Source organism: Hydra vulgaris, chromosome 04 (genome assembly GCF_038396675.1).
Source record: "Hydra vulgaris chromosome 04, alternate assembly HydraT2T_AEP".
Classification (NCBI taxonomy): domain Eukaryota; kingdom Metazoa; phylum Cnidaria; class Hydrozoa; order Anthoathecata; family Hydridae; genus Hydra; species Hydra vulgaris.
The window spans coordinates 6,578,741-6,601,546 of NC_088923.1; the positions used below are offsets into that span (position 1 = coordinate 6,578,741).

A 22,806-nucleotide genomic window follows, 5' to 3' on the forward strand; every position below is an offset into this window, starting at 1 on the left:
TGAATATAACAAACATACAAAAATAATGAAAAAATTGTTCACAACCAAAGGTTTCATGTCGTTTCCCCGTTTTGGATTGAACAGTGTGGCGTTCAGTGCGTTTTAGGACTTTTAGTAAAGTTATGGAAGAAGACAAATGCATTTTTATTGTCGATGATTGTATTTGTGAAAATGACATGGATTCGCAAAGGTCACCACTAGCTAAATAAAGCTAAATAATATGACTGCTGATGAAATAGTTTCACTGTATAGTGAATACACAATGCGGATGGGTAAATGCATGAGTGCAGAAGTTTCAAAAATGGGAACAATAATCTACACAAAGTTTGTAAAAAAGGTTTTTCCTAATTGGGGATCATGAACGTTTAAAAGCTGATCATGATAGCAATCCATTACTTTAGCAAGCTCTATGCATTTTAGCTGGCGAATTTCATCATAGATTTGGTATGGATCTTGCACCTCTTACTGTTATGTTATCAACTGCAACTCATGTTGACGTAACCCCTTCATACTGGACTATTGAACAAGAACTTCAAGAAATACCTTCTGGAAAAATTATAAAGGAGCAATTGAAAAATAGTGGCAATCAACAATAAAATGCCAAGTAGAAGACACTTTATTTACCTATCCGATAAATGATTGTCAAGCGTAACATCTTATGGTTCAACAATGGGAGTGCATAAAATTATATAGAAAGCTGCCTTACCATAACCGCCGAATATAATATTTTATATAGAGCGTCTAGGTATTGATACATGTAGTATTACGTATAAAGGAGAACCAAGCCATATAATATATGCAGGTTCTCTTGAATATGATGGAATAAAGTCATATATTACTTGGGAAGCAAATGAAGTAGGCTGGTATACTTTTAAATATGGATTAAAATAAATATGGATGGGTAATTATGGATTAATATAAATATGGATGGATGAGTTAAATTTAAACTTTCTTACAACAGATTTAAGGCCTTTAATAATTGGTGAATGTATATTAGTTATAGAAACACAAACTCAATAATAGAAAGCAATCCTAAACAACCCTTGATAATTGTTAGCAATTTCTCATTTAAATATTAGCAAAATCTTTATAAATAATTATAGAAGAAACATCTAAGCCTAAAACGAAATCTGGAAAAAGAATACTAGCAGGGCAAGTTGCTGCTCCTAAATGGAAAGAAAAACATCAGGCTTTGCTCTTTGAACTAAGTAAGTAGAAAAAAAATCTTGAAATTGGAAGACCAGTAACATTTACTTGGTGAGCTATATAAGTCTGCTTCATTTTATTTAATAATCAATAACAATTTATGTTTAATATTCAATATATTATGTGCTATAATATAAAACAACTAGTGCACCACCAAATATAACTACAGCAGTTAGCTCCTCTGTATGGTTGTTTGTATCAGTGTATTCATTATTTTTTCACTCGGTTTTGTTGTTTCTGTTGGTTTTGTTGTTTCAATTGGCTCTGTTAGTTTTGTTGTTTCTGTTGGTTTTGCTGTTACTGTTTTTGCTTCATTTAAGCTTGTTGTAAGCCCAAATGCTGATTCTGGAGCTTGTAAAAGTTTATTTCCCCAAGTCGTTTATAATGTTTTAAATGCAAGATTGCTTAGAAGTAAGTAAAGCAAAGGAGCTAATGCAAAGTCTAAGTAGCTGTTTGCGTTTTCAAGCATTTGCTGATATCTTGCAATGTCTACCACAAAATCTGCATGATGTGTAATATATCTTTCTAATGCAGCATTAAACTCACGTTGAGCATCAAGAGCAGAAGCTGTTTAGCCGATAATCGAAGACCGAGTAGCCAACTGAGCAGAAAGTAATAAAACAGCATAACACCTGATTGATTCTGAAATGCTTACAAGTCCTGCATTTTTAAGACCATTAGTAGTTTCAGGAACTTGACCCAGATTAATTATATATAAATCAAATGTTTTCTTTTTATGTTTTTTTTAGGTGCCCCAAAAACTTCTAACGGTCTTATCACAGAGCACCACGGATGAGTATTTAATCAGAAGTTCACGCCTCCTTCCTAACCGATGTTGCAAAACTTACCTAGAGGTAGGGTTTGACTCACGGCTCCTTTGTTTCTGGGGCAAGTGCGCTATCACTGCGCTACGGCTGCTCATTTTTGTTTTTGAACCTTGCACAATTCAGCGCGCATCGTTTCGATATTTCTATCTCTCCAAACCCATTTCTTTAGGAATATTAAATTCTTTGTTTATCGCTTTGAACATTGTATTGTTAACTGAAACATTCCACAAATTAAAACCGTTTCGCTTAGAATCGGCACCGTAAGGCGCCATAATATTCGTCTAACAGTGTAATAAATGTGAAATCTCTAAAAAGCTCTCATAAAGCTGTCAGTAAAGTAAAGTATAAGCATGCTTACCCCACATCAAGCAGAAGCCATGCTAGTTGCAAAACTAAGTCCGTTAATGTATGTGTTAGGTCCATCTTCATCAACCCAATTACTGGGTTCATAACCTTTAACAACAAACTCTGCAGTTCGAACCCAATAATATGTTTGAAAAGCATTTATGTAATTTGGTTTAAATGTAAGGTTTTTATTTATAAATGCTACTAGGTTTTTCAAATCAGAAATTGACAAAGGATATGCTGAAATCCCGTTTGTCAGTTTTGGTTCAGATTAGCTTTACATCGTCAATACTTAAAATTACAAAAAGTAGTGATATTTCTTGCTTTTAAATAAAATTAAGGTCATAAGATTTTAAGGGTATAAGTGTTTCCCCATTCCAAGGTAAGATCAATTGCTACCTGATGGAGATTCATTTGTTAAACCTGGGTGTTCGTAATGAATTTGAAAAGCTGCTTTTATACCAAATTTTATAACAGCTAAAAATACCGTATTTCCAATATTTTTATTATTTAATGTTTCAAATTATTTTGCAATATCTCCTGCGTTAGCAAGTCCTGGATAAGGCATTATAATATTATTTATTTCCTTCTACATCTAACATTGCGCTGTGTATAACGTTTATAACATTCTAACGTTATAACGTTATAACATAAAACGTTTATATCTTCTATATGTAATATTGCACTGTGAATAACGTTTAACTATGAGATAAATAAAAACTAATAATTAATTTCCATGGTTTATCAGCACGCCACATAACAGCTGTCGCCGCTTTATCAAATAACCACCATATAAGACTTCCAATATAAGAAATCAATTTTAACGCTTTATCACCAATCGAATTAGCGATTAGAATTAGCAAGATGCTCAATAAAGTTTTTCTTTTTTGATTTTTTATTACCACCTTTATCAGGATCTCCACCACCTTTATCGGAACCACCGCCACCTTTATCAAGACCACCTTTTTCTCCTTTATCTGGACCTCCTTTATCAGGGTTTTCATCATCTGTATTAGGATTTTCACCACCTTTGTCAGGCTTTTCAGCACCTTTATCTGAGCATGGTTTTCTTTTTAGTTTTTCAGTAAAAAGTTCTATAATAAACCCTATTATATCCCTTATAATAAACCCTATTATTATATCCCTTATTGAAATGGTTTGTAAAAGTAACATAGCAACAGGTAATGGTTCTATTCTAAGTACATAACGACCTTTTTCCATAAAAGCATCTTTTGTTTTAAAAAATATGCTGCGAATATCTTGAAAAACACTTTTAGAACTATTTTGTATATTTTGATAGTCTTCTTGAGTTTTAAATAATGCTGCTCTTGCATTTTTAATTTCTTATAATAGTAATTCAATAGTTACTCCTTTTGTGTTTCAATTTCTGATTTTCTATCTTCATTTTCCGCTTTTAAATCTTGATATATTTTTTTTGCGTTTTCAAATTTTTCGTTTGCTTTAAGTTATTCATTTTGTAACTTGTTTAACTTTATTTCTAAATCTCTTGCCGCTTCTTTACTCATAGTACCAGCATTTTTTTCTTCTTCCAATAAATTATTATAAATTTTATATATTGGTTCCCATTTACTTCTTGCTTCATTATATAGTTTAAAAGATTCGTTAACCATATCTTGCCTATTTTGTTTTATTTTCAAGATTTGTTACAGTATTTTTAATACTTTTTACAGTACCTAATGCTAAATTATTTTTTGCTTTAGCATCTTCTAAGTCATCTTTAAGTTTTAAAATTTCATTCTTTTGTTTTTCAATCTTAACACCCGTTTCCTCGCTAATAAATTGTAAATTGTTAGCAACATCAATTAATCTTCTGGTGTAACTTTTTTATCATCTAATACCATTAAATAAATTTATTACCATTAAATAATTCTTTTAACCTTTCAAAGGCGTTCATTGTCTTTGCTGAAACAATTGGTCCTTTTCATTCAAAAGTAATACCTAATGCTTTACAATCATGAATTGTAAACTTTGATGGTTGTGCCCATTGCGAGTCTCCATCACCTGTTATAATAACTTTATAAGTTGTATTGATAATTTCACATTAAAATAAAAATTTCAAAGCAAAATTCTTTTTTCCTTCTCTACCAAACCTTATTTTATACTCAAACCTAGTTTCAAAATTTGTATTAAATTTAGTTTTGTTTAATTTTAGATTGTAAATAAATGTTAAATGACATTGTCTCACTTTATCACTAACTTCAGATCTGTCATTTTCTTTAAATGTTATAGGTAAATAATTCGTTGATGTCATAACATTTTTTATAACATCAATTGATGTGTCTTGAAACTCTTTTAATGAACTTTCAATTTGCAATCCGCGCTGTGTTTCAATTTCAGCTCTATTAAAAATATCTACCTCATCAATAGACCCGCCAGGGTTGATAGGATATTATATATCCCAATCACCCCATTCAGCCAAATCACCTTTTTCAACTAATGGAGTGTTTTCAGCCATATTCCAAAGAACTATATATTAGATAATAACTCCTCCTCTAAGTACTTAATAAAATTATATAATAAAGTGGCTTCATGTTTAAATATTCGCTATGGAACTTTATTAAATCCAAATCGGAATTTAAGCATCGCCCTAGAGGAGATAGACAAATTATAACAGTTAATCTTAACCCATCAACTATTGCATCTCCTTCAGGACCACGTTGCTTGTTTGTTTTCATACTTTCCACCCATCAAGTTTTGGAGATCAACTAGAATATGAAATTACTTTTAGTGACCGTACGCAAGCTATTATTTCTATAGACACTTCAGCAACTCCAAATTATTCACTCAACAATTTCTCTTTGTATAAACATATCGGGAATTACCTGTTATGTTCAATGTACGATGTATAATTCCTACGAATTATACACTGAACATAACAGGTAATTCCCGTTATGTTTTGCATACAATGCGTATGAAGAAAACATAACGATATTTACACAAAATCTGGCATTATATATTTAAGCATTATGTTTGAAAACCTGATATAACGGGTAATTGTCCATTATGACTAACTTTAATAACTTTGAAATTGAAAAATAAATTTTTTATAAAAACAAACTCTGTTTGAAGTTCTATTTACATTGCTCAATTTTAAAAACTTCAAAGATTCTGACTAATTCGGATACGTTTGTTGTTTTATTGTTATTTATATGAAATGTTAGTTTAATTTATATTTAGAATTGATTATATTTTGAGTATTTAGAGCCACCACAAAATTGTAAACTTGAATATTAATTTTCTTAACAACTTATAAGAGTAAGTAAATCTTCAATTTGTTTGTTATTTCTCTTAATTTAAAAGAACTGATGCTTTTTTGACTATAAATTCATACTCAATGTCCTCTATTAATCAGTCGGTTTTTTCTGGAAAAGGAATAAATCAATATATTAGTTGTTAATCGTTTACTTCACGATGTTTCACATATTATTACATAATTAGTAGTAAAATGGAGGTTATTTAGACGAAGACTGTATTCTGAGAGCAATTATGCATATACTTGTGGAACTATGAAGTCAACTGTTTCTTTTCATTTGCGCTCTTTCTTCGTCGCTTTTTATTTATTATAGCTTTTATTTTTTAAGTTTTTATAACAAATGACATATGTTACAACTACTTTCATTCATCAAGTATTTTATAGTATGTTTATGCTTGAGAAGCAAGCACTTAGATTTGTACCTGTATTCAGAAGTTCAAGAACATAAATGTTGTTGCAAATTGCAGTATCTGTGGTAAAAACTGCGAAAAAGAAAATAGTAAAAAACAAATACGTTGCGTTAAGTAATTGAAAAACAAACGTTTAAATAAAGAAAATTAAACTCAATTTGTACATTGTACAAAAACTCCTGATATAAAACTAACAAATTTAGATTAATCATTTAAATTACATAAAATTGTATAAATAAAATAAGGTTCTTATTCAATAAAAACTAATTTGTAATCAATAATGATAATGACATAATTTTATTTCAAAATTTATTCTATGCCAAATTTGCTGGCGACAATAACTTTTATTAAAAAAATGTTAAAAAATATCATAAATTTTCTTAATATCTTAAAAATATCTTTAAAATATAAAAAAAAGTAGCTTAAAAGTTTCAAAATTACTTTGATTTATAAAAAAAAAGTTTTTTTTTTTAAATCTTGTTTCATTTCTCTTTCTACTTACTGATTAGCGCCTTGTGTGCATTCGTTTATAAAATTTTGCTTTAAATTATCTTAAGGTTTGTGTGCTTACATCTGTATTTAGACATGTTTAGATTTGAAGTAAAATTTTTGTATATATATCACGCAAAAAGCAATTATTCCTATAAAATTATCTTTTTATTTTCAACATTTCTTGCGATGAGTTCATAATCCAATTCTGCATCCGTCATAGTGTCATCTATAACAACTAAAAAGTAATCAAACAAGCATACAAATTTTTGTATATAAAAATTTAAAAAAGTATGAATACCGTAATTGCAATTATTAACGTAATAAATGGAAAGAACTTTTATTTAAAGTTTTGATAATAGAAGAAGTCCTTGATAATTTGAGGGATCTTTGATATTTTGAGGGTCCTTTGATAATTTGATGGGCCTCTTAATTTTTATTTGACATCAAAATTCTTTTGTTATTCTCGAACATTTTCTTTAACATGAAAATAACATAAGTATTGTTTTGAAACATATATGACATTAATTTGAGCATTTACGGTATTTGAGTACACAACATTTAAGTAGATTTTAATAATTTAAAACTTATAGAATTATTACTGTTTCTGTTTCTATCGGACAGTGTTTCTGCTGTTGATTTTCCATTTGTTTCTTTTAACACACAGCAGAATATTCCAGAAATAATGAGTATGCTACCCATCACACAAAATGGAAGTGATCTATGTACGTAACCCAAGTATTGGCTGAACCATGGTGCTGCTGCAGCTCCTAAGATAGCAGCCCATGCACAAACTCCTAAGCCTTGAGACCTAAATTAATTAAACACGTGAGACCTAAATTCACCTTCAAATTTAACATTAGAAAAGTTAGCTTTAAGGTTTGTAAAAGTTGTTTAATATTTACCGTATAGAAGTTGGAAATAGTTCAGTTGACCAAATATAAACAGCACCATAAGATAGGTTAACACAAAATTTTGCAATAACTGCTACTGTCACACGAAATCCAACATAACCTATAATTTATGAAATATATATATATATATATATATATATATATATATATATATATATATATATATATATATATATATATATATATATATATATACATACATATATATATATATATATATATATATATTTTTATATATATATATATATATATATATATATATATATATATATATATATATATATATATATATATATATATATATATATATATATATATATATATATATATATATATTGAAAGATGACAACTTGTATGAGAGTATATTATATATTACTTTAAAACATCAAGAAATACAGTTTCTCTCAATACAAATAATATTATTATATAAAAAAATTTCGCTGGGTTATGGATACCAGCATCATCAGCTTGTAAAATATTAGAATAATTTTTGTGTATTGAGGAATATTACATGATATTTGATGAAATTGGTGTGTATTGAGGAATATTAAACACCAATTTCATCAAAAAAGACAAAATAAAAACAAAATTTCATCAGAATGCAACAATCTTCCTGTAGTGTCTTTACCTTGGGTACCAGGCCTTTCACCAAAACTTCGAAAAATATTCCGAAAAGCAGGGTAGAGAGCAGCATTTAAATCAAACCCAAATTTAAGATTATTAACATCAAAAAACAAAACAAAACTACCAAGTAACAGCCAACCTGGAACCTATATAATAAAATGCAACTGCTCCAAAGTTTACATAGGTGAAACAAAAGTGCAGGTAAGTACGCGGATGCATCAACATCAGAAGAGCATTAATGAAAACAAACCTAATCAATCTGCGTTAGCATTTCATAAAACCTTTTGCAATGAAAATATTATTTGGGAAAAAACAAGAACGTTAAAGGTAGAAAATAAAAAGTTTGAAAGAAAAATTAGAGAGGCACTAGAAATACAAAACAACATGTGCTCTGCGCGAAACGGCGGAATTGATGAAGGCCAATATGTAAAAACTATGTTTTGGACGCCATTTTTAAAATTTAAAAATCAAAAGAAGCCATTCAACCGCTGACGTCAATAGTAGCAATTTTATATAAACTATAACGATTAAAAACTATTGTAATATTTTACAAGCTGATGATGCTGGTATCCATAACCCAGCGAAAATTTCTTATATAATAAAATTATTTGTATTGAGAGAAACTGTATTTCTTGATGTTTTAAAATAATATATATATATATATATATATATATATATATATATATATATATATATATATATATATATATATATATATATATATATATATTTATATATATATATATATATATTTTCATAGTCATATTTTCATTTTCTCATTTATATTTTTTTATTTTGACTTGCTTAAATTTTCATTTTCGAATTTTTTTTAGTTTATTATTCCGCATAAGTTAACACGGTTACCACGGGTTCTGATTATGTTAAACTTGCTGACCCAAGAACGCCACTTATATGGGGTGATAACGTACACATCAAGGTACTTTGCGATGCAAATTTTGAAATCTTTCAATTTTTTCCGCGGAAAAAAGTATAATTAAAATCTCCGAGTTATGTGAAATTTTGGTTTCAGAAGCGACAATATTAATGACTGTGTAACGAGAATTACTACTTATAGTTTGATAAACGTTAGTGTACATGTAGCATATAGCCACATTAAACACTTGATAAAATTTTAGTAGGATTGGCTTAATGGTTAAGGATTTCTGACAGTTTTAGTTAATATTTTGTTAGTTTTTTGCTACCTAGACCTCAAAACATGACCAATTACTGTAATATTTGATCACTATTTTTGAAATAAAGGTTACATGAGTGTTTTACTGTGAATTATCAACAATTTTTATCATATTTTTGTTATCGCTACGTATGCCATTTTCATTCTAAAGAAAAAAATATTGATTTATTATTTGAAGCGCGGTTTATGCATGGTATAAGCATCTCAAAAGTTTCTAAAGTATAATAGTTTTTCACTACCAAAATGCAAACAAAAAAAAAGTATTAAAAAGTGCAATTGTGGCAAAAGGACTATTATTTGGTAAAACAAGAAAAATACGTTTCTGTTAAATAATTTTTATTGGCCTTAAACCTTTTAAAACTTGCAAAACCTTTTAAAACTTACAAAACCTTTTAAAACTTACAAAACCTTTTAAAACTTACAAAACCATTTAAAACTTACAAAACCTTTTAAAACATACAAAACCTTTTAAAACTTACAAAACCTTTTAAAACTTACAAAACCTTTTAAAACTTACAAAACCTTTTAAAACTTACAAAACCTTTTAAAACTTACAAAACCTTTTAAAACTTACAAAACCTTTTAAAACTTACAAAACCTTTTAAAACTTACAAAACCTTTTAAAACTTACAAAACCTTTTAAAACTTACAAAACCATTTAAAACTTACAAAACCTTTTAAAACTTACAAAACCTTTTAAAACACATTGACTTAATGAAGTGCAAAAATAGATATTTTTACATTACCATCAAACAGCATCTGATTAAATAAGAACATGTAAGACATGGTCTTTCATTATCTCAACAAAAAATTTATTCAAAATAACTTAATATACTCTTTTAGTTAAATACTCTTCAATATTTTGATATGCAATAATAAAATTCATGAATACTAACAGCAGTTAAGGATGAAAATGGGTAAAATGTTCATTATAAACCTTAAGCTATGATTTTATGAAAATTGAAGTTGTAGCAATAAAACAGTTATAAAAAAAATTGCTGGTACTAGAACACCCATTTAATCATTATTTTGAAAATAGTGATCGAATATTACAGTAATCGGTAACGTTTTGAGGTATAAGTAGCAAAAAACAAAATATAAATTAGAACTGCCACCAATGCGGCTGAAATTTTATTCAGTGTAATGCAGCCAAATGCATTTTCATTAATTTTTATGAAACTATATTTAGTGGTTCTTATTTGACTGGTGTTTTTATTGTTGCACTACAAAGTTGAAATTTCACTTTATTTGAACATTCAAATATTTTCCACGGACAAAATAAGAGGATAAAAGATTTTAAAATTTGCATTTCAGGATACCATGATGTTTGGCATTATTAGGATCCGTGCTAACAGTGTTATTTCTGCATAAGTTGATCTGTATTTCCGCATAATTGAATTTATATTCCCGCACAACCCTGTAATATTCTGAAGTTAAAAATGAATTATTTTATGAATTTATTGATGCTGGTTTAAAATAAAGCGGTAAATTGTATTTTTTACAGAAGATGTATTTTATTACAAAAAATTTGATATTTTAATGATAATGCTATATTAATAACGCTTCATTTTATTTCAAAAATTAGTTCTAATTATCCAATTGGCATTTTTTTACTAAATTGTTTTTTTTGAGCTTATTTAAAGTGCTAATGTTACCAAATAGTCTGGATATAATAGTCTTTTTTAACACCTTTGTGTTTTGGAGAAAAAATTTCAGGTGCCTAAATATCACAATTTTTAGGGATCCCTACTCATAATCCATGTGGAACATCCTTAAAAATTGTTTTTTCGCAAAAATTTTGAATCCTGCATAATTGCTTATAAAAATATTCCAATTTTCGCCTACGGTGGTATCCTTTAATTTTTTTTTATTTTCTTCAATTTTACTCATAATAAATATCTTTGACAAATTACTAGCAATTAGATAATAAAAATCTAAAACGTAAGGGAGACCGGGGCTAGTTGGTCGCAGGGGTAAGTTGACGAACTGCGTTTATCTTTAGAGCCTTGAAAAAAAGTGAAAAAAATTACTCAGAAACTTCCTTATTGACCATTTCATCATTCACTGTAGTCAAGATTCGCGCATGCGCATGGGAGATATTGAGATTTATGCGTTTTTTGGACAAAAAGGTAACTTTTAGAACATCGCTTCTTTATTACTTTACAAAGAAAATATTTAATCGCATGAAAAAAAAATTACTGTAAAAGTTCCAGTCACAATTGGTTTACTATATTCAGTCAGAATTTTTTTTCAAAGCTGCCGTTTTTCAGGATCTATAGACTGTTTATTAAAAAAAAAGCTTTCGGGGCTAGTTGACAAATTTTTTACGGGGTAAGTTGGCTCATAGCATTTACTATGGAAAAAAATATTTCTTTTTATAAAATTATTATTTTTTTTTTTTTTTAATTTTTAACAATATTGAAAATATTTATTCTTACAAAAAAATTAAAAAAAAAAATTTTTAAGTTTTTTTTTCCAGAGATAAAAGGTGGGCTACTGTTTGGCTTTTATACGGTAAAGTAATATTAAATTTTGAGATAAAATTGTTGCTAAAATTAATTAAAAAAAAATTTCTATTAGTTTTGCACTTAATAGTGCATTAATATTCATTTATATAGTTTGCGCCAACTTACCCCGGGGTGGGGTAAGTTGGCGCAAATTATTTTTTTTTTTTTTGAGGGTTCGGAAAGGCCCCGAGAAATTTTTTTGTAAATGAATGCAAATTTTATAAGATACCCTAATCCATACTCTTTAAGACTACACTTTAATATTTTTAAAAAAATGTACTGTTAGGGCTACAGAGCTCATAGAGTAAAAACCGAACCAACTAGCCCCGGTCTCCCCTATTGCAAAAAATATAACATCAATATAAAAGATTGAAATTTTGCACAATGCTAGTATACTAGTGTAACTTGTGCCTGAACCAAATATATTTGAATAAAATTAAAATAATGAACATATCTTGAAAATTTGAAGCTAAAATAATGATTTTATATTGAGATGTCATTGTTTTCCTACAGCTACTCATAAAAGAAGTAAGAAACTGAGAAAAATCAATTTTAAAATAAAAAATTATGTACACTATTCAGATAGATGACAAAAAATCGTCAGCTCAATAATCTTTTGCAGTATTATTTAAAAAAAAATGTTTATACTGAATTCTACAAGTATTAATTGTCTAAATAACATTTTTTATTAATTTTCTATTTTTTCTTTTATTTTTCACCAAAATAATGCCAGGATACCACTTTAAGATGCTCATATTACCCTAATCTACCCTGCATCAAATACGTAAGTAAATTGCAATTAAGCTTTGTTTAGCAAAAAAAAAAAAGCTTTTTCTTAATAATTAACTAAAAAACTATAAATACAGCAACCTATCATTTTGTTGATTATTTTATAGACATTTTTTATTTTTTATTTTACGGTGTTTTCTTTTACCTGTTTTGCAAGAAATTTGAACGCACTTCAATATCAAGCAAAAATTATTTAATAAGTTGTCAAATTTAAGTTGTGATTACGTTAAAAATTAGATTAAAAAATGTTCCTACATCTTTCATCATAAATATTGTATTCAACATCCAATTAAGGTAAAGCGCTTTAAATTTAACTGTGTTTATTTTAAACATGCTTTCTATAATTATGTTTAAGATAACGCATTTCATGGAAAACCTGCAAGATACCTTCCTTTTGCCAATTCCGAGCAGACTTTACCCGATGATGGATCAACTATGAACAATTTTAGAAGCGCTTGTATTAATTTGAAAAAAGAAATATCAAAGCTGTAAATCAAACATATTGGCATCAGACCAAACAGAATTTTTAATAAACTATTTTTGTGGTGATATAGTTTTTCTTTATGTTTATTCCTATTATTAAATGGTTTGTTAATAAAAGACCCCTTATCATACTTTTCTTTAAAAAATAAAGTTTTGAAGTGGAGACGCCTAATCGTCAATTTTTAAAAAAAGTCTTAATTCAGAAATCTCTGGGGGGGAAAAAAAAAATTTAAAAAAAAGGGGGAAGAGATTGCTCCTTGCCCCCCTCGCTCTTTCTTAGTGTCGTCAAACTTGTGGTTTCATTTTCTTTTTCACCATCTTTTATATAAAAATAAAATGCCAATTTAAAATTTCCTTTTGTAGATGATTTAATTTTTTTTTTGTTTTTTTCTCAGCTTCTTCTTTTTATTTTCGATTCATGCTAAACTAAATAATTTAAAGGAATTAAAAAAAACGATATATAAGTAAATATAAAAAATAAAAGAATATTAAAATTAAAACGGTTTAAAAAAATGCCTAATTTCAAACCGATTCTGTTATGCTAAATTAATACTTAAAAGAAGATAATAAAAAAAGATAAAAAAAAAATGTAAACCAAAATAAATTTTATTTTAAGACCAACTCATTTTCTAAAATTGAGGGTGACAATCACTCTATAAAAGTCCTCCCCTTCCCTACCAGGTACAAGCCTGAGCACGTAACTAATAATTTTACAATTTGTGACAACATATCTTAGGGGTCGTTAATAAATTATATCACGCAATTTTTGACATTTTTTGACGCTCTCCTCCCCTCGTAATGCATTGTAACATTTTATTGAACTCCCCTACCCCACCCCACCCCATCCCACCCTAAAATTTGGCAACAACAACCCCCAATATTATGCAACAATAAATACTATAATACTTCCCCCGTAAAAAAAATTTAAACGATTTTAAATGTAATAAAGTCTATAATTTCCGTAGCTTCTTTGAGTTAATTAATTAGTACTTTTTAGTCTGTTTAATTATTTTTTTTCACCTCAATAGTTCCGTGTAAAATTGTATAAATTAACATCGCTATTCTAAGCATGATCCCAATCATTCACTGCACATAGATTGTTATTGTAACAGTCCATTCATAGGCTGTAACTATTCCACATATAAGAACATTTACACACATATAAGAAACCCATATAATAACTCATGCAAGACAAGCGTTTTTATTCACGGGGATAGTATCTTAGTAAATATCTTGGTAAGAGCCTTTGTGACTTACGATGAAATTTATGGTGGAGTAGGGGGAGGGGGGGATATTAAAGTATTTATATATTTTTTACCATGTTTGCGTCTCCTAAAAATAAGAATGTTCTTAATTTCTAAGATATTTTTAGGATTTTTAGATTCTGGTAGGAAGGGGAGGAATGCATACCCCATACCCCAACCCCCTGGATTCGTCACGGATATTGGTGTATCGTTTGATTGTTAAATCAGATTGAAGTACAAAAGGACAATTAAAAATGTGCATAAATGTTTTATTAAAAAGTCGTGAACCTAAGCAGTTGCACTTTTTTTGCGTTTGCGGTACAAGACGAGTAAGACGTATTTTTTTTTGAGAATGACTTTATTTACAATAAAAATGAAGGTAAATATTAAAAATAGAGAAAAAATTATCACAACTCCGTATAGTTCAGGCGATTAACTAATTATTCGAATTCTTTTACTTGAAATGAAAATGATTTCATCAGCGTATTATGTCCAAACAAGAGCTTTAGATGTTATAATTTTTTTTCTTCCAGGTTTTTTTAATATTTAAAGAAACTTTTCCTTTTTTTATATAACTTTCAAAACCCTATTTACTACCTCTAATAGTAAATCTAAAGAACGTTATTTTGGAATCTTTAGATCACTTTCGCTCATTGGCGTTAACATGAATTTAGTTAAAAACTTTTGAAAAATTGCCTTAATCTACTATAGGTCCTAGTTCTAATTGGTTCTGATTTGTATTAACTATTTATAGTTGTCAAAATACAATATTTCTATAAGTTTTCACAAAAAATAATAGTATAGAATAAACCCCAACAGCTAACAGTTATCAACGCTTTTCCATTGAACAACAGCAACAACAACAACAACAACAACAACAACAACAACAACAACAACAAAAAGAAAGAAAAAAATGTAATTATTTATGATATTAAAGAGTCTACTAATTAATCAGATGCAGTTAAGTAAGTCGACAATAATAAAACGGTTCAGAACATATTAGCTACCATCGAATCTGATGCAAAAGCAAAGTTTGTTAAATGTATTAAATATATGTCCTCTAAACCAGGACATTATCGTCCAACTATCAGATGATTCAGAAAGTAACCCATTACTTAAATCAGCGAAAAAAATTTAAAAATTTGGATGATTACAAAAATATCTTTATAAACCCAGATCTGACTAAAGCTGAGCGATACCTAAACTATCAATGAAGTTTGAAGCGTAATGAACCAAATAGTAATATAAAAGTTGTTAAGCTCAAAAATCTCCAGACCACTGCCTAAGAATCACTACTCTCCCTTTACTCTCCTAACAACAAAAATAAAGTACAAGGGTAAATATGTACATAACCTGAAAACAAACTACGGCGTTAATTGTTACTACACTAATGCAACATCCCTTGATAATAAAATAAACGATTTAATTGCAATAGCAAGAAAGTTTAACTATCATGTTATTGCAGTCTCCGAAACATGGTTTCGAAATGACTCCGTTCCTAAAATCGATAGGTATAATATATATCGCAAAGATTGCTGTGACGGATGTAGAGGTGGCGAAGAAGCTATCTACATTACTGACTTATTTAACTCTCACAAAGTTTTTTTTTTTTTTTTTCAATAATTCAGTTAGGGTGTTTCCTCTAATCTTAAAAGTTATTGTTGAAATCTAATCTGAGTTCTTGAATATTTTTCCTTTTTTTTTAACTATTAACTATTAATTATTTTTACTAATTACTAAACTATTAATTATTTTTACTATTAACTATTATTTTAACTTATTTTTTTTTAACTATTAACTATTAATTATTTTTAACTATTGTTACTTCTGTTACTTTTATTCAAGTTGGTTTTAAAATATACATGTATAATAAAAATACAAATTGGTTTTAAAATATACATATATATATACATATAATAAAATATACAAATTAATACAATAAAATATACAAATTGGTTTTTAAATATACATATACAATGTTACGCTTTTTGTAAATTAAGTACTCTTTTATTTTTAATTTTTCGTTCTTTATTTAAATATTACTTTATTACAAATTGTTAAATATTTTATTTTCATATTTTTCAATAAATACTTTGCATAATATAGGTATATAGTGTGGCTCTTCTAAATACGTGCTCTTTTATTAGTTTATTTATTTTTTGCTTTTTCTTTTTTACTTTTCTTTTAGTTTTACTTGTTTAATTCGTTATTACTCTTAACATGAATACTGTTTTTGAAGTACTTCTTAAACTAATTGTTATTTAGTTTTACATTTATAATTTTCAATAAATAGTTTGTAAAGTATAAATATACTATACGGTTGTTGTAAATAAGTACGATTGGGACTCGGTGATAAGACAAAATAATGTCTTCTACTTGTTCCGTCAGTGTTTTTTTTTATAAACTTTTAAATTGTAAAAGTTATTAAACAGCGAAATAAACAAAAAAAAAAAAAAAAGGAAATCAGTTCTATACAAACCCTTGAACAAGTTTGAGTACCAGTAAAAGTTAATAATAAACGCATACTTATTGGGTGTATATATAGACAAAATAATGCTAATCTAATAAACTATGTTGCTGAATCTTTCAAATTAGCTCATAGCCTATTTAGGAAGCCCTACGTTGACTGTTTGATCGTTGATGATTTTAATCTCCCGTATATGAAGTGGTCGAATAAAAGTATTAAAGCTTTCAATCCAAACAGTTCTAACAAGTATGAATTTTGGAACATTTACCAAAACAGCCTCTTTACCTAACACATCACATTCCCTACTTTCCAGACAACATAGGGTTCCCCAAAAAATATGTTGGACTTATTATTTACCGACAAAAATAATTCTATTTTAAATTTGTCTCCTAATGCTATACTAGGTAGTAACACTTAGGGTCACTTCAGTATTACTTAGAGAATCTTAGTTTTCAGAACCGCTACCCGAAAACGAATCTCAATTGTTTAGTTACAACAAAGGTGATTATAATTCAATATCAAACTTTATTGCATTAATCGATTGGAATATTATATTTCTACACAAAAATGCGGCAATTGCGATCAAATGTTCAATATATTAATTTTTTATTATCGTACTGCTTTTAAATTTTTTATCCCCAAGAAAAAAATAAGAAAAAAAGTATAATCCTAGGGTTACTTTACATATTATAAGCTTAAACCGAGCAAATAAATTGGCTTGGCATATCAACTGCTTAACTAAATGAAAGAATGAAGATCTCAAAGCAAATTACAATCGTCTTAATCGCTCCGTTAAAGTTGAAATAGTTAAAGCAAAAATATTTCATGAAAAAGAAATAATATCAAAATCTCAAAACAACCCGAAACTCGTCCCAGTATAGATATAATCTACTTTGACTTTGCTAAAGGTTTTGATTCCGTACCTCATAACAGGCTTATGTTAAAATTAAAATCATTCGGAATAAACGGTAAACTAGTACAATGGATTAATTCCTTTTTAGTAGGTAGAAAGCAACGCCTTACAATTAACAATACTAGCTTTGTCTGGGTTGATGTTCTGAGAGGTGTCCCTCAAGGTCCTATTCTCGACCCACTCCTCTTTATTCTTTTTACAAACAATCTTGCCCAACATACTGAAACTTCTGAAATATTTGCTGATGATACAAAACTTTTTTCTAAAACTTTATTGGAAACTAATTTTGTTGATCTTTAGGATCGTCTTCGCTTGTATGCGAGTGGTCAAACACTTGATTACTTAAATTAAATTAAGCATTTCAAAATGCTGTTTTATCTATTATGGTAAAACCAATTTTATGTATAGTTACTTTTTGCAAAATAACCAAGGTATAAAGGAAAGTCTAAGAAGCTCTACTAAAGAGAGCGATTTAGTAGTCATTTTTGAATCTAACCTTAAATGGAGCATACATATTAAATCAAGTTTACTCCAAATCTTTACAAATTCTTGGTATGCTAAAAACGACATTCACCATCATTGATGAAAAAATGGCTTTCAAATTATATAAGGTGTTATAAAGACCACACCTTGAATATACAGTGTCTGTTTGGGCCTCGTATTTAAAAACTGACCTAGCTTTGGTTGAATCTGTTCAACATAAAGCAACAAAATGAGCTTTAAGCGTGAGAAATCTTCAATACTACGAAAAACTAATAAGATTAAATCTACCATCACTTGAGTTTCGGCACCTACGATGCTTATCCAAATTTTTAAACTAATACATTGATTTAATATAATTAATAATATACATCAACCAAAATTTATTAACTCCTTGTCACGTGGTCACTGTCTTAAAATAAGGCGTGCACATATTCCAAACTGTCTTTCAAGACACAGCCAACTATATAATAGATCAGCAAAATACTCCAACGAATTACCCAAGCAAGTAACTTTCTACTCAACTGTACTTTCTTTAAAAATTAGGCTAGATCACCGGTTGAGGATAAAATTTTGAACGAATATTTATAAATCTGGTAGTTTATAGTAGGGTGTTTTCCCTGCTTGCTGTATGTACATATTGTACGTATATTTTACGGCTACAACTACAATAATAATAACTCCGACAGAGAAAGAGCTTTTAGTTAAGAAAACCTGCCAACAAACGATCAGAACAGATCATATTATTTAACAATGATGTTCATTTCACCAAAATAACGTATTTATTTAAAATTTTATTCAAATTTGGACAAGCGATTATGATTTTAAGAAATTTTTTTTAAAAAAAAATCTTTGGTATGGGTTTTTTTGTTACAAACATATATATTTTAGGATACTGCAAAGTTTGTCATTTCACTTTTTTTTTTTTTCTCTTTTCATAATTCACAGACCTTATCATTTAACGGAATAATGTCGTAGTCAACAAAATATAATACAGGCACTATAAATTTTAAAATTGCCTTAACTACACCAAAAAGCAAACTAGAAAAAGAAAAAAAAAGAATACTTGCAGAAACCGAGAGATTGCTTAAAGATCACGAATCAAACTTCACTTTAATTATAAGTTCGAACTTCAAAACAATAACAGCAAGATTAGACAAAATGGTCGCTGAAATCAACATTAAGAAGTAAAATATCCGAAGATTTGATAATGAAGTTAACGAAATAAAAGTCAGCTAAAATATCCAAGAAGAAAAAGCTAGGGATGAATTTATTCTTACCTAAACAAAATCTGACAACGAAATTTTGAAGAAAAAAAGATCTATTGACTAATATTAAAATATATAGAGAATCGCTCGAGACGAAACAACTTACGCATCGATGTCAAAAAAGAAACCCCTGAAGAAAACTGGAGTGAGAAGGCTGTAAAAGATATTTTTAAAACAAAACTAAGTATATTAAGTAAAGTATTTGTGGAACGAGCAAACCCAGTGGGTGCAGGTAAAGATAATAAAACCCCAAAATCAGTCGTTTTAAAGCGTTTTAAAGCGAATTATCAAAATAAAAATAAAATATTAAGCTACGTAAATAAACTTAAAGAAACCGGAATTTATATTAACGAAGATTATGCAAAAGAAACGAGGTTAGAAAGAAAGAAGCTTTGGAAAGAAGTTAAACGATTACGCAACGAAAGTAAATTAGCAGAAGTTAAATTTGAAAAGTAAACGCGCGCTTCATTAAGCGAAGCGCTATTTAAACGATTTAAATAATGACTGACTTAACAATAGTTTCTGAAAAATTACAATTAAATTTTTAAAAACCAGCAAATGTTTTACTTGATGATGTTTCTGACGCTAATTTGCATTTTTTTAACGAAAACGATTTTAGTTCGTCCTTCTTTGGGATAAAAACTTTTAAAAGCAAACTAAAAACTTTAAAAAGTAATTAAATAAAGTTAACATTAACATAAGAAGTTTAAATAGAAACATGGATGTGCTAAAGCATTTTCTAATCGAATGCGGTTATTTATTCAGTACACGGCGATCTATTCTGAAGGCCTTGCCATCGCGCAAACAGCGTATTTGACTGGGGGCCTATTTTAAACTGTACTTAACTATAATCGCCATTTTTGTTATATTGAAATATGGGTAAAAAGTGTTGTATTTATGGCTGTACTACAAATTATTTATCTGCTAAAAAGAAATCGGATAATTTGAAGATCTCAGCATATCGATTTCCTAAAAATGAAGAAGAAAAACAAATGTGGATTAAAGTAATTCCAAATCCAAATCTAAATGTAACTAATGACACTGTAGTTTGTGAGTTGCATTGGCCGGTAAATTTTGAAAAACGACAAGTTAGAGGAAAGTATCGTCCTAAATTTCTACCATCTGTTTGGCCAGGCATACCTTCTTGCCAAATTCCCACTCAATCTCCTCCATTACGTTCAACAAATTGTGCTTCTTTGTGTTTTCGAAATTTCGCTCAAGATATCAACCTTTTAAGAAAAAGATAGAGTAAATTTTGCTGAAATGAAAAAAAATTATTTTAAGTAATGAAAGAGATTTAGGTATTCCATCGGTATGTTTTATGATTAATAACACTATTCATTTGCAATCACAAGCTTATTTAAATGGGGTTTCATTTTTTTAATCAAGATTAGTGACGATTTGCATTTTGAAACTTTTCACTATGGAGTCAAAATTAAAATTTCTACAATTTCTAAAAACAGAGTTTCCAAAATTAATGCATGGTCAATATTAGAAGAAGTCGTACGTTATCTAAAGAATTTGATTCTTGGAAGAAAAGAAATTGTAATTCAACAACATTTAGCTTCTATGGGTTCACAGTGTATTGGTAGTAAGATTTATTCTAAAGAAATTATTATTAGTTCTTTTAAGTATTTTGCTACGTCCAGAAGTTTGTGTAATCAATTGCGAACAGATTACCAATTGCCTTCTGTAAGAACTTTGACAAGAATAACTTCAAAAGTTTCTTAATTAAACGAAAAGCTTTTTTTGAAAAATATTTTCCAATCTATTGAAGAAAAACAGAAACTTTGTTTGTTATTGCATGACGAGGTTTATGTTAAAAAAGTGATATTATATCATAGTGGTACATTGTTTGGAAAAGCAATGAACGATTCAACTTCTCTTGCAAAAATCTGTATTGGGTTTAATGGTTAATTGCTTATTCGGTGGACCATCGTTCATTACCAAAATGATACCTATAAGTAAATTAAACTCGTAACTTCTTTTTGAACAAATTAGCATTACTACCCAATCAATAAAGGAATCATCGGGTCAAGTCAAAACCATAATATGTGATGGAAATAGAATTAATCAGGAACTTTTTAAAATCTTGAAAAGAACAGTTCCAAATAAACCGTGATTGACTAATGATGGTATTTTCTTAATCTTTGATTTTGTACATTTGCTTAAAGACATTAGAAATAATTGGCTTACTGAAAAAAATGGTCAACTTATTTTTTATGATAAAGGAGTACATAAAGTAGCACAATGGGATCATCTTAAAAAGCTTTATGAACTTGAATCCAAAAATTTAGTTAAATTATCTAATTTAAACGAGGTTTCAATATTTCCAAAACCAATTGAGAGGCAGTCAGTTTCAACCTGTTTAAGGATATTTTTTGACAAAACTTACCATGCTTTGATTAACCATCCAGGACTGCAACATATAAAAGAAAGACAAGACACAGCAGATTTTATTAACATTGTTGTATCGTGGTGGAAAGTTCTCAATGTTAAGATAACAGGTGCAGATATTAGATTTAATGATGAACTTCAAGCAGTAATTAGAAATCCTAATGATAATAGGTTGGACACTTTAAATTTTGGAAATATGGCTTTAAAGATGGCTGAAAAGCAAGGTAAAAGAAACAACTTACTTATGACACTGCACAATCAATTTACCACAAGTGCAATGGTGTTGTTGAATGATGTCGATCATTATTGAATAGCTCACATCAATATGTCATTCTTAGTGAGTTTACTACTGATCAATTGGAAAAAGAGTTTAGTAAATTGCGACAAGGTTCCGGAGGCACATATTTTATAACAGTACAACAGGTGATTGAAAAATTGAATATTTCAAGAGCCAAGCTTTTACTGTCACTTGATAACCTGGCTGTTGACATAAGTCTTGATACAACCCATTCTTGTCCGAATTGCGGCTTTTAATTGGATGAGTCCTCTGCTGAGATATTTGACAACTTACCAGATCTTGAATCTTTCATTTCTCCTGATACAAATATGGCACTTATATACATATCGGGGTATTTTACTCGTAAAGATATCGAACTATCAGAAAATAAGCTGCTAGAAAAAAATACTTTTTACCACCAAAAATATGAACAATACATAGACACAATTGACCGTGGTGGACTTAATATTCCCACTGATAATACCTGTCAATGGGTAATATTTCCTTTTATAATTTTTAATGCGATTAAGGATCACGTATGCAGAGTTTCATTGAGCAATATTCTAATGATGGTATCAGAGTTTAACAACTTTGAGATGCATCGACATCACGGAAATATTCTTTCAAACATTTTTTTAAATAATTTATGTAAACTTCTGACTCCTCGTTCAAATAAAGAACCAGCTAAAAAAAATATTAA

At 28.5% G+C, this 22,806-nt stretch overlaps 1 protein-coding gene across 2 annotated transcripts in view; it reads right to left on the minus strand.

Annotated features, from left to right (window-relative positions):
• Positions 1 to 6,167: 6,167 nt before the first annotated feature.
• Positions 6,168 to 22,806, minus strand: part of LOC101236644 (solute carrier family 22 member 15-like) — a 69,747-nt gene continuing 53,108 nt past the window's right edge. For both annotated transcript variants that reach the window (XM_065795332.1, XM_065795333.1), the window contains 3 exons: positions 7,457 to 7,565; positions 7,154 to 7,362; positions 6,168 to 6,789 (listed from right to left, as the gene is read on the minus strand). In XM_065795332.1, coding sequence (XP_065651404.1) covers positions 6,704 to 6,789; positions 7,154 to 7,362; positions 7,457 to 7,565 — 404 coding nt within the window. In that variant the 3' untranslated portion in view covers positions 6,168 to 6,703. The remainder of the gene's footprint in view (positions 6,790 to 7,153; positions 7,363 to 7,456; positions 7,566 to 22,806) is intronic.